The sequence below is a fragment of the Tursiops truncatus genome, chromosome X (assembly GCF_011762595.2).
Source record: "Tursiops truncatus isolate mTurTru1 chromosome X, mTurTru1.mat.Y, whole genome shotgun sequence".
NCBI classification, from domain to species: Eukaryota; Metazoa; Chordata; class Mammalia; order Artiodactyla; family Delphinidae; genus Tursiops; species Tursiops truncatus.
In genome coordinates, this window is record NC_047055.1 from 13,016,037 (window position 1) to 13,030,233 (window position 14,197).

A 14,197-nucleotide genomic window follows, 5' to 3' on the forward strand; every position below is an offset into this window, starting at 1 on the left:
GATAAGGAGTTCATGAGACAGACTGGTAAAAACCAACTGGGGATGTTCATTCACTCATTCGACAAGCATTTACTAAGCGCAAACTATTTGTCATGTATATTTGTTAAAACATATTAATTACTCAACTATCTCAGTGCTTCCAATATGGAAAGCAGGCACAATAGTTAAATCAGTACACGTATTTGAAAAGTATGCGTTGTTTTACAGGCATTCTTTCTATTTAGAGCCTACCTGATGAAAGACAACCAGTACAAAAATTCTTTCATTTGAACCATAAGATACTATTTGTCTTGAACGAGGTAGCTTGTTGAGTCTGTAGCTATGGCTTTAATATTGCTGTATTCATGCAGAAATAAGAGTTAGTGCCACTTACATACTTAGCATTTATGACCATTGCAGAGAAGTCTGGATGATACCAGGCCTTTTCAAAATTTTCCACTTTATCATCAACCAAGAGGGAAGGCCATTTTAGTTGTCAAAGAAAAGTTATAGACCCTAGACACAGAAGATTAAGTTTTATTTCCAATTCCATTAAATACCTTACAGATATGTAAGATCTTTTGAAGAAATACAGGTATGTAAACCAAATGTAATTTGACATTAAAATATATGTTAGCAGGGAATTAAAAATGTATTTCAAATTAAATCATCTCCAAACCTCACTTAATTTAACGTAATTGAAGGAGAAATGCTCTTCTCTCAATAAAAGCCTTGGTTTCACCATCGGTAAAGTGAGGAAGTTGTACTACTTGATCACGCAAGCAATTCTTGCTGTTTCTATAAATATGGAATCAAATCTCGAATCATGGCATATTTTGAAGTTACAAAGCATTGCTGCTAGTTTGTATGCACTCCCACATAGCTTTTAGTGATAGCCACTTTTTTTTTTTTTTTTTTTTTTTTTTTTGCGGTACGCGGGCCTCTCACTGTTGTGGCCTCTCCCGCTGTGGAGCACAGGCTCCGGACGCACAGGCTCAGCGGCCATGGCTCACGGGCCCAGCCGCTCCGCGGCATGTGGGATCTTCCCGGACCGGGGCACGAACCCGTGTCCCCTGCATCGGCAGGCGGACTCCCAACCACTGCGCCACCAGGGAAGCCCAGTGATAGCCACCTTTAAAAGACCATTTAATATTTAAATTATCATGACCACAAATTTGAGGCAGTTTTTAGCTGAAGATTTTGAGGTCATGTTAGAAATCAAAATGATTCTGTAGGGGAGATAAGGCTTCCTTTCAGCAGAATGGTGACAAGAGTGCAGAGGTCATCAACAGAAATAAAGAGAAAAGAATGGTTCTTAATGTTCTCACAATAGCCCCAAAGATTATGGGAGGAAAATCCTGGCCTAGCAAATTACAGTGTTTAGCTCTAGGTTGAGATATAATATTTTGTAAAATTTTCCATATGGCAGAATTTGTTTATAGTTATCCTCATGGTCCAACTGCAATATTTCTTAGATCACAAGTCTTTTTGTAATTAGTTTGCAAAACTCCAGGCAGTATATGTGCCCTCTATATTGCAGAAAGCTGAGTTTCCTGGGAATGAGTTACCAAGGGAATGCCCTTGGAGTTGTTTCTCCAATAGTGGATGTGTGGAAATACACTGATTCTTTCACTTCTGCCCAATGGCTCCATCACAATGCAACTACCTAGGGTTGAGTGGAATATTGAATCAGACCAGAAGTGTTGGTTTGCTTAGTCAGTTTCTAACCAATTAAATCAGCTGGCCATAGGTCGAATAAGGATTGGTTGTCTGAAATCTCTTCTAGGAAACCTGCTAGGTGTCAGATGTTTTCCATATATTTAATGACCACTTTATAGATAGGAATGGAGGCAAGACATTGGCCAGACTGAATTCATTGTAGCAGTGAATATGTTTGTGATGAGATCAATAAGATACTTTTGTTATTTACCATTGACTAAAGCTTAGCTCCCTTAGTTAATAGTGCTTTATTGATTTTATGATTATTTTTGAAAGAGTATGTGTTTAATATCAGTATTTAATATATTTCCACAAAATGCAAAGTTCACCCTGAGAAGAAATTTTACCATGTTTGAATGTTAGCTAAAACTAACACAAATCAAGTATCCCTGTACTAAGAAAATAACTCCTGGACGGAGGGGAAGCTTTGCACTTCAGCCAGTAAATCTTGCTTCCTAAGCTATAGTGTGCATAAGGCTTTCCCACACATCTCCGTTGCTACGGAAACCTCTTTCAGTGTCTGGGCTCTAAACAGCTGACTCATTTCAAAGTCTGGCTCTCAAACCTCTCAGCTCACAGCTTAGCGAGACAAGTGGAAACAAAGAAAAACAAAGAAACAATGAAATATCAATATATACCAGTCCATTTAAAAAGTTAGTAAATTATGTGTCTTGACATATAAGGAAAAGGCAAGGTAATGCAAATCCTCAGTTGCTACAGACTGCGCTAAAGATATCCCAGAAACGTTTACAGCCCACAGCCTATAAAAAGGGCTTTCTATCCTTTGGACTTAGTGACACACAGTAAAACTGAAGCTTAAAGAGAGATCCTCCCTTATATCAAAGCAGTCCAACCAGATACATATGAAAATACAAGCAAAGAGCATGATCAGCAAAGCAGTTAGCATGGGGTGGGAGGGCAGGGAGAGAAGGGAGAGGGCAGAGGTAACTCAGAAAACCCCAGAGTAATCTTAGGAACTGTCCAAGCAAAGCTTGAAGGTCTATCTACCAAGATTGTCCTCAAGGAAACTTCCTGCTTTGGTCTCTGTCTTTGGCCCTATTAAGTCAACATATTCAAGGAATACACAGAGGCATGTTTATTAAATGAGCAGATGCCACAAATCTAGGGAGCTGGATTTTAGGCCAGAAGACCTCTTAACGTTCCTTTGGTATCTCAGACTAAAGAGGGGATAAATGTCCCAGCACTCTCATTGGTGTCAACTGGCCCAGAATATATGGTGGGATTTTGTATATTTTTTACATTTACAACTAGTAATTGTCACAAGTAATAATGGAACGTTTCAAGGAGTCTGAACGCCTTTTAAAAGTGATTTAGTTTTATAAATTGAGAATCAACTTTAGTTTGGTAGTGAGAAACTTATGTTTGAAAACCCAGTATGGTAGGGATTAGAAAAAATGCTGCCATTTGGACATGCCTTCACATTTTAGTGTGGGAAGAATTGCTTAGCTTCTATGAGATTATTTATATTGTCTCTATTATCTTGTGCCTCTGAAAGTACTGATCATAATATAGCTCAAGTGAGGACTACCCTGGTGGCGCAGTGGTTAAGAATCCACCTGCCAATGCAGGGGACACAGGTTTGAGCCTGGGTCCGCAAAGACCCCTTATGCCGAGGAACGACTAAGCCCGTGAGCCACAACCACTGAAGCCCGTGTGCCTAGAGCCCGTGCTCCACAACAAGAGAAGCCCCTGCTCGCCGCAACTAGAGAAAGCCCGTGTGCAGCAATGAAGACCCAATGCAGCCAAAAATAAAATATGAATAAATAAATTAATTTAAAAAAAGAATTAGAAAAACAACTCAAGTGAATATTTAAGCATCTCTTTGTTTTATTTACCAATACAAATTATTACTGTGGGAAAGTGAAAATCAATAATACGTACCATTAAAATACTATCTTGGTGAAAAGATGTGGAAAGAACCATTAATCAATGCATATTTAGTCTGCAAAATATCTCAAGCATCGCTCCCAAATAGGCAGAGTGTGGAAAGCAGTAAGCAAGGCTTGTATTAATACTTTAATAAAAGTCATGACTCTTGAGAAGTCATTTTGTGTGTGTCCAGACACATGCAGGATGATTGGCATGTCCAGTTTATTGTGGTACTTTCTACTCAATTCATTCAATGCATTGCAGTTAAATTAATGGATTCAGTTGAGGAGCCTTGAAAGTCTAACTAGGCTGGTAAATCAAGGGAATGCTGTTGAACCAATATGTCTGGAATTCAAAAAAAAACAAACACTGAGGTAGGCAGAATCAAATATGTTCACATTCTAAACCCTAGAATCTGTGAATATGTTAATTTACATAGCAAAAGGGAGGTTAAATTAAGGAAATGCGATGGGGAGATTAAGGTGAAATACCCAGGTGGGTCCAATGTAATCAATCTTATGAAAGGAAGGTAGTAGAATTAGGGTCACAGAGAGAGAGGGGCTGTGATGGTGGAAGCAGAGGTTGGAATGATGCTCTGAAGATTGATGAAGGGACTTTGACGCAAGGAACGCCAGCATTCTCTGAAACCTGGAAAAGGCAAGGAGATATAGTCTCCCCTGGAGTCTCTAGAAGGAATGCAGCCCTACCAATACCTTTTTCACTGAGTCATGCACACTTCAGACTTCTGCCTCTCAGAATTTTAAGATAATAAATTCGCCTTGTTTTAAGCTTCTCTGCTTGTAGCAATTTGTTACAGCAGCTATAGTAACTAATACTGATACTCACTAAATTAGGTAAAGAGTTTATAGCTTTAGAAACAAAAGGGAGAAACATGGACTAGATGATAGGATAGGTAAGTGGTGTCACACCTGGTGGAAGTATACACAAATATGAATGGAGCAATGTTAACATGGCTAGAGAATGCCTTCACATGCTAGCTGGCTTTGTGCTTAGCCTTGGCCATTTCATCAGTTTCTCTGAAGACATAGAAGGCAAATGGCTTGGATGAATCTCAAGGGAATTATTCTGAATGAAACCAGCTGATCTCAAAAGGTTACACGCTGTATGATTGCATTTATATACTTTTCATTTTTTGTTGTGATGAAATTCACATAACATAAAATTAACCATTTTAAAGCATACATTTCAGCAGCATTTAGGACATCCACAATGTTGTGCAACCACCACTTATATCAAGTTCCAATCATTTTCATCATCCCAAAAGGAAACGCTGTACCCATTAAGTAGTCATTCCCCACTCAACCTTCTCCCAGCCCCTGGCAAAACCAATCTGCTTTCTGTCTCTATAGATTGACCAATTCTGGATATTTCATACACATGGGATCATGCAACATGTGACATTTTGTATCTGGTTTCTTTCACTCAGCATATTTTCAAGGCCCATCCACATCATAGCATGTATCAGTACTTCATTCCTTTTTATGGCTTAATTATGTCCCATTGTATGGACACACCACAATTGTTTATTCACTCATCCACTGATGGACAATTCAGTTGTTCCCACTTTTTGGCTATTGTGAATAGTAAGGCTGAGAGCATTTATGCACAAGTTTTTGTTTGAATGTTTTCAAATCTTTGGGTATATACCCAGGAGTGGACTTGCTGTGTCATATTGTCACTTCACAGATACTGAGAATTAGAACTTCAACATATCTTTTTTTGGGGGGGGCACAGTTCAACCCATAACAATCTTCCCTTTGCATCCTCCCAAATTCATGTACTTCCCACGTACAAAATACATTAATCCCATCCCAACATCCCCCAAAGTCTTAACCCATTCCAGCATCAACTTTAAGTCCAAAATACCATCTAAGTATAATCAACTAAAGTCTCAAATCGTATCATATACATCATTTAAATAAGTTACAGGTGAGACTATGAGTATGGTCCATCTTGGGGCATAGTTCTTCTCCATCTATAGACCCGTGAAAACTGGAAAAGAAATTATCTGCTTCAAAGACACAATTATAGAACAGGCTTAAGATAGACATCCTAGGGATTTCCCTGGCGGTGCAGTGGTTCAGCGCTTCCACTGCAAGTGGTCCGGGTTCAATCCCTGGTTGGGGACTAAGATCCTGCATGCTGTGCGGCGCGGCCAAAAAATAAATAAATTATATATATATATATATATATATATATATATATATATAAAGATAGACGTCCTATTCTAAAAGGGAGGAATTGGAAGAAGAAAAAAAAGGTGTCATTAATCTAAAGTAAGTTCACAACACAGCAGGGCAAGTTTCACTAGGTTCCAGGACCTAAGAATGCTCTGCCCTCGTAGCCCTGGGCAGCAGCCCTACCCTCTGGAAACAAGGAGGTGGCCACTCTGCCCCCTTGGCCTGTGCTCTTTCTGGCCTTTGCATCCATGGCTCTGCCCTTAGAGTCATGCTTCCTTCACTTTGTCCCACCTCTGTCCCTTTCAATCTAGGCTAGAAATGCCATGTTGGTATACTTCTCAAAAACCTTTTCTGTCTTCCATGAATGTCAAGGGAATTCACCCCATTTGACATGGGGTTTCTCCCAGATCCTTCCAGGATCACCACATTCCTATTGCTGAGATGGTTGATTGGATCCACAAAGCACGTACCTAATCAATTTAGCCAACAGTTGTTCAGCCGCACCCTTGGCCTTGTTTCCAGATCATGATATCTAGATAGACTGAGAATCTTCCAAATCATTAAGTGCTAGTTGCTTTTGGCTTAATAATTTATTCCTTAATTTATATCTTTACTCTCGCATTTTAATATAAGCAGTAAGAAGAAATCAGGCTGTATCTTCCACACTTCGAAAATTTTCTCAGCTGAATATTCAGGTTTACAGTTTATAAGTTCTACATTTCACCCAACAAAAAAACACAATTCAAACAAATTTTCTGCCACTTTATAATGTGGATTGCTTTTCCTTCAGTGCTCAATAATGCATTCATCATTCCCTTTTCAGGCCTCACCAGAAGTGCTTTAGTGTTCATATTTTTACCATCCTCTCTTAAAGGCAATCTAAGCTTTTTAAAAAAATCAACACTTAGGAATTCTTCCAAGCTCTACCAATTATCCAATTCCAAATCTGCTTCTATATTTTAGATATTTGTTACAGTAGCACCGCACTTCCTGGTACCAAAATCTGTATTCGTTTTCTTGGGCTGCCAAAACAAAGTACTACAAACTGGATAGCTAAAAACAACAGAACTTTATTGTCTCACAGTTCTCTGGTTTAAATGCTTTGGTTTAAAAGAGTATGAAACCTTGGAAAAATATATAGCAACCAGACATCTAGATATATAATTATCTCAGAATAATTAGGCAGAGATTTATAAGATTCTGATTTCATACTAATTACGTCTCCTGACAATTACGTTTTAGGTTCTAAGTAGCTAAGTAGCAATTGCTTATAGTTTGAAATGCATATATTAAATGCAAATATCTATTCCAGTAGCAACAACTTTAGCCCAAATTGAGCAATTTAACTGGCTTGGCCATGGTAATGGTTAAACCAGTCATTCATGGAGATAAAGGATGTGCTAATTAGGTTTGCAGATGACATTAACTAGTGAATTTGCTAGTACATTTAAATTGGGATTTAAATTCAAAGTGACTTGAATACTTAGAGAAACGGTCTTTCAGAAATAGAAATTCAATAGATGTAAGTGCATGATCCGGCATAGTTGGCTAGAATGAGTAGCTGACTCTTAGCTACCTCCCTACTTTCTGCCTCCAATCCATTCTATCCCTCAAGATTGTCCTTCCTCACACATAGCTCAGATCATGTCAGCAAGGCTCCCCATCGCTCAACACATTAGTTACCAACTCCTCACTCTAGCACTTAAGGCCTCAATATTTTTTTCAAATATCATCAAGGTTCCCAGATATTTGGAAATTAAACAACACATTTTTACTAACACATGCTTCAAAAGAAATTATTGAAGGAAATTAGAAAATATTTTGAACTGAATGAAAATCTAAATACACCATATCACAATTTTTGGGACTTGGCTAAAGAAGAGCTAAGTGGGAAATTTATGTCATTAATGCTTATATTAGAAAGGAAGAAAAGACTCAACTTGATAACATCAGCTCCTACCGTGAGAAATGATAAAACTAAATTAAACCCAAGGCAAGAAGAATGATAGTAATAATATAGATAAGAGCAGAAACCAATGAAATTGAAATTAGAAAAACAATAAATAATATCAATGGAACAAAAACTGTTCCTTCGAAAAGATCAAAGAAGCTGAAATATCTGAGAATTTTTTTAAAAGACTGTTATAAAACAATGGTTTTGGACACTGTCTTGGTCAGCTTAGGCTCCTATAAAAAGATACCATAAACTGAGTGACTTATTAACAACAGAACTTTATATCTCATAGTTCCGAAGGCTAGAAGGGTGAGATCATGGTGCCAGCATGGTTGGGTTCTGGTGAAAGCTCTCTTCCAGGCTGCAGACTGTTAACTTCTCAGTATCCTTACATGGCAGAAAGAGAACTAGCTAGCTTTCTGGACTCTTATAAGGGCACCAATCCCATTCATGAGGGCTCCACCTTCACGAACTAATTACCTCCCAAAGACCTCACCTCCAAACACATAAGGATTTGGGGGAGACACAGCTATTCAGCCCATTGCAGACATAGTTTAAAGTATATGAAACTGTGCATATAGAGAAAATGACAGATAATATAGGAGTTTGCAGAAAGGGCAAAAATGACAGGATACTTATAATCATATAAACAAAAAAATGTCTTATAGTAGTAATTTGTAATTGTTTAAAAGTGTAGAATAGTGATCAAATTATTTAGATCTAGAGCAAATGCATATAAAGGAAACAAGGTGATAATGTGGGAAAATTAGGAACAGTTTTAATTTTCAAGAGGAAAATGCTAGCCAATTTATTAAGTGGTATTGGTAAAAAAATAGTATTGGCAGAGTTACTGGTGCTTATTAATTCACTTGTATCTTTATTATTATTTTTTTCTTAAATTGAAGTATAGTTTCACTTGCATCCTTTTTTTTGGAGAATGTGAACCTACGTTGTAAAAATGGAAAAATAAAAGTATTGTAAGATTATTCCATTGCAAAGAAATAAATAATGTGTATATATTTTACAACTGAAAAATCCATAGAAACACAATTGGATCAAAATCATTTGGTAAAACTCAGGGATTGATTAGTTCCAGAAAGTTGGCCATGGTCTAATAAAGAGAAATTGTTCACATGAAGAAAGCGGCTATGTGGTTGTTCTAATAAAAAGAAAGAAAGAGAAAAAGAAAGAAAAGTAAAGAACAAGGAACAAACAATACAGTGATGAGAATATCCTAAGGTATAAATAATATTGAATCACATCAATAAGCATTAATGGCTCTGTTAGGGCAGTGTGTGAATGAAACCATTAAAATAGTGGAATTGTTGAGTGTAGAAAATGAGTATGTGAATTACAGCTAATAACATATACAGTAGAGAAGACTGTCAAAATGATCAATTATAGCACTTTTTACATGATACTTACTTTGTGAAAGATAACCATGTGTTGAGAAACTGTGTGTTGATAATAGTCTATGAAAGAAAATGATAAACATTCTAATGAAAATGTTGCGTCAGTCATAAGAAAATAAAAGTGCATTTTCAGGCACAACTTGGAATTAATGCAGTAATGACGGAAGAACGTATTTTTAAAATAACATGATTTATTTATTATGCGCTCTGACAAGAGACATATAAACAACACTCATAGTAATGAACGTGATCATTATAATTCCTTCTCCCCAAATTGCCTGTGTACTGTCCTGCGTATAAATATTGGATCTAATCATATCATGGAGAATATGATTTAGATGTAAATATACTTTTTCTGGAGAGAGGGCTTTAAAAAGGAGATGCATTCTTATCTGTGCAGCACTGTCTTTGAAAGTATGAGGGAAGTTGGATGGCTACACATAGCTTACTAATTGGATTGCATTTCTTTTTCTTTCTAGTCAGACAAGCAGTAGGCATGCCAGAAGCTGGGTAGAATCCAGCAAGAGGTTGATCAATTTTTTGCAAACAAACCATTTAGAGGATGTGTATTTATTTCTGGCAGTCAAAATCACATTTTAAAATATTTATAAAGGTAATTCATATGTGTTTCCAAACTGTTGGAAAATTTTAAAACCGTGAATAAGAAAATAAAGAAATCAATTATATACCCACTAGCAGAGAAATACATTGTTGACATTTTCTGTATATTCTCCTAGCTGTATGTAAGTATGTCTATATTAACATAAATGTGTCCCATAGTCTTTCAATCCTGGTTTTAATTTGCATTATAGGACTTCTGCTTCTGGCCGTAATGGAGTAAGAGGAACTGAACTCCTACCTGATATACCTAAAAATCCAGATGAAATATATGAAACAAGTTTTAACTGATTGGACATCAGGCCATGAAGGACAGTGATCTCTAAGAAATGGAAAGCAAATGAGTAAAGTCCTACGATATCCCAGTTTACTGCCTGGGAAGATGATGCAGGCCAATCCTCAATCCCAGACAGAATCTGGTGGCAACATAGACCGGCAGTCAGAGCCACAGGACACCCGCCCTCTAGTGTCCCAACAGCTCAGAATCCGCAGGAGGCAGCCTGAGCTGGGGACAACACCTGGATCATGTTTCAATGCACGTTCACACCCAGCCCTTTTGCTGCAGAGTCTCTGAGGTGATTAGTCCCAGGGATCGCCCCTCCAATTGCCCCCTCCTTGTGGCTGCGCACTGCCTTCCACTCTTCATTGGTGCCCCTGGCCTGTCTCACCTGGCAGACGTCGGTCACCACCCCACTCACTCACATAGCCCAGCTGCTACGGAGGGGTCCACTGCGCACAGGGGCACATCCCAGCCTCCAGCAGGCATCAAGACAGCTCCCAGCGCGGGGACACTGGCAAGGGAGCACTGGACCACTAGAGGTGTCAAGAAATGTAGCTCACCCAAATGATGCAGGGGAGCAGCTGTGCTCTTCCTGACAGGACACACGGGCGACTCTAAGGCAGCGGGTGGTGTCTGGCATGTGGCTGGTCCACTCCTCCAATGATCTACCCACTCAGACCACACTGGGACTTCCAGCTGGTCATGAGGATGCCGAGATTCCCCAGCCTATTCTTGTAAGGCATCCAGTACCACTCGCCCAGGTTCCCCACCATCTCTCCTTCTGGGCCCTGAACTCTGGGCTCAGAGAGCCCTGACTGCCAGCCTGGCTGGGGCTCTCTGGACTCAGTTTTGTACGTGCTCTCTCGTGGGCTCTGGCAATCGCTCTCGCCAGGATGCTCTCAATGACCCTCACTGACTGAGAGTACCCTTCCCTGGCTCCTGGTCATTCTGGCCAAATCCTTGCTTCTCAAAGTAAAGGAGAAAGGTCCTGCTGACATTTCAGAACTTTAAGTCATGCCCAGAGGAATCCCTTCTCTCAGGACATCACTGAACAAATCCAGTTTTATATGCGTGAGGGATTAAGTTAATTTTCTGCTTAACTTAATGAGAAAATGGGAGACATACTAAAATAACTTGGACACAATATTTGGGGCTGTTCCACTGGGAGCAGGGTCCAGTCTTCAGAGAAGAGGAAGTGATGAGCCGGCCAGCAGGCCAGGATCCAGAGCTGGACAGGAGGGCACATGACGGAAGACCAGTGGAAGGGCGCATAGTGCAGGAAAGTGCCAGGCCCGGACAGAATTGCCAGGAAGCCCTGGGACCCAGGCAGGAGGCCCAGAGGTAAATGAAGCCCACAGACAATCCCCAAGTCCAGTTTCTCACCGTCTCCTTCCTTCCTTAGGCCTGCTTTGAGCACACTGGACACAGGGCCCTTCTTTTTGTTGCCATGATGCAGTACTGGGGAGGGAAACGAACTAAGAGACAAAAGGTCGGCCTCAGGCTGGGAGTAGTGGGGACAGCCTGGACCTCGATGAATTCAGACCAGGGATCCAGTCCCAGCTCTGTCACTTACTGGACATGTGATACTGGGTCCATGGCTAAGTGGCCAATATGAGCCTTAGTTTCTTCATTTGTGAAGTGGGTCTAATAAGTCCTGACTTGTGGGACTGCTGGAATGTACAGTGTATAATGTAAGTCAAGCACATGGCCTGGCATTTAATGGATGTTTAATAATAGCAGTAATTCTAATATGATTTTGACCCCAGACTCTATCAGTCTCTCCTGGGACTGTGTGTGTGTGTGTGTGTGTGTGCGTGTGTGCGCTCCATGGCATCTCAGAGAACACGTAGCACTCTAGGACATAAAACAAGTGAGCCCCAAATGCTGCTTTGTAAATAAAACTCAGTACATTTTCCCTGTTAGTGGATATAATCTTTAATTTGGATATTGGGAGGTCTTCCCCAGTTGAATGCAACTCAAAGCTTCCGGAATTTGAGTCAAGGACTAACTCCTTTCCCCCCTCTCAGCTGCTTTTCCATCCAAACAACTATTTTCATTCATCTCACCCCCACCAAAAATCTAGCCCTTGCTTAGAGTTGACCAAATTGCACTCAAGATAACTTAATTAAAATGTCCTCTCAGTGGCATGGGCTCTGGCTCTCCCAGGCTAGGGAAAAAGTGCCAGCCTCTGGGCACCACCTCAAAGAAATATCAGCCTTTTCTCAGGAAATCCTTGCAGATGATGTGTATAGAACACCAAGTCTGTGCACTGTTCAGTGGCGTGGGGACAGAAGGGCAGGACACCTGCTCCAGGTGGAGACTGGGCTATGCTTCTCCACGATCCCAGAGAAACTGCCAGGACCAGTTTTCCATTCTAGGCTTTTCTCTCACCTCTAACACCCACCTATAAGCATAAATGAGCTAGTGAGCCAGGACTCTCATTTATTAAGATTTAATTTCTCACACCTTGTTTAATTAGCCAAGCAAATCGAGGTGTATAACTTTAATCTTACAAAACAACAGACTAAATGGGATACAGGATTCTTAGGATAACCATCTTTTACATTTTTTTCTTCTATTTCTCGCTCCCATCTATTTTATTCCTGGGCCCTTGCATGTTTCTAAGGAAATTCCTATTCCAATGCCATGTTATCCTGTTCCAGATCACAAAATATGATGAAAGATTTCCCAATTTGTGTTACAGACTAGCAAAATTTTTATTCTAAAGCCTGACAAACGGCAGTAAATATGTGACCAATGTTATTCACGAACCTAGACTCTAAAGCTAAAAACCTTTAGGAAAAAAAAAGATAAAATCTGCAATTCAGCCCTCCACTATTTAGAAACTTGACCTCAAACACAGAGTGGAGAATCTTCCTCTGACTTCACTCAGGGCAGGAGAGGCTGCTGGGCATGACACTGGAGCTGCCACTGGCCATGGCAGAAGTATTAGCCCCCGCGGCAGCTCTGGCCTGAGCTCTCTTTTTCTCATCTCTCAAAGCTTCCTCATACCAGCGTGAGAATGCAGTGGGGTCAGTCTCATCGATCTTGGCAAAAAACTCCAGGACTTTCATCTTGCTGCTTTCAGCGTGGGCCCTTGGACCCCACAGGAATTCGCAGTGTGGGGGATCACTGTCGGGCACCTGGCGCTACTCCAGGTACTTCTCCTCCACCAACTCTTTGGTGATGAGCTTCTTGGTCTCCCCGTAGACGAAATCCTCCTGCCCAGCATACATCCCAATAACACTCAGCACTTCCCAGATTTTCTCCTCAGGGGCACGGTTGCCCTGCATGAAGATCACACCCAGGATAAGTACCACGAGGCCGGCCTTGGGCACGCGCTGGTCATCACTCAGCATCCCGGCGTAGGTGAGGTCTAGTGTCTTCACGAGCACATAGGAGTGGCTGGTGGGGTCCACTTCCTTCACTTCAATGCCAAAGACAACCTCCATGCACTCACAGGCTTTGCTGAAGATGGCAGGGAAGTGGTCCTTGTGCTCTTTGATGACATTCCTCAGCATTTCTGCCTTTGTGATGGGCTCCTGTTTTACATACTTGACACTTAAGAACTGCAACAGTTTGGCCACCTTCTTGTTTAGCACGTCACAGAGCAAGAACCCGGGAGCCTGGGAGGTGCTCACACCCTCTGCTTGCCTGCTGCAGCCCTCATTTGACTTGCTCAGTGGAATGGCTGCGACGGCCACGGAGGAGCGGGCTCTCTGCGACCTCCGGGGACACACTCCGCGTCCCAGCAGCAGGCACAGCCTCTGAGGGGCCCTGGGTCAAAGGACAGAGCGAGGAGGCACTGGCCCCTCCTCCTCAGCTACAGGGACCTGTGCGCCCACCAGGCCCTGAGCCTCTTTTCCGGCCTGAAGGCCTACTTCAAGCACGTCGCACTGACTCTTCCAACTGTGAAGCATGATGACCTGTGCTGGGGCAGCAGGCAGGGGTGTGGGCAGGGCGTGGTGATGGCGGCTAATTGGTCTGAGGGAGAGAGGAAGAGTGTGAGAAACTCGACCCTGTCAGCTCTGACCAAGGCCATCTTAATAGGTCTTCCCTTAGACAGTGCTCTGGGGGGTCCCCTGTCTTCCTGACTGGTCTGTGCCCTAAGGACCAGTGGGAGGATCGGTGAAACTCCTCAGGG

General features: G+C 41.2%; 1 protein-coding gene across 1 annotated transcript; it reads right to left on the reverse strand.

Annotated features, from left to right (window-relative positions):
* Positions 1 to 12,938: 12,938 nt before the first annotated feature.
* On the reverse strand, positions 12,939 to 13,973 carry LOC101339981 (putative MAGE domain-containing protein MAGEA13P). The gene is given in 3 exon segments (XM_019918978.1): positions 12,939 to 13,787; positions 13,789 to 13,863; positions 13,866 to 13,973. Coding segments are annotated over 3 exon segments (1,032 nt in total).
* Positions 13,974 to 14,197: the final 224 nt, after the last annotated feature.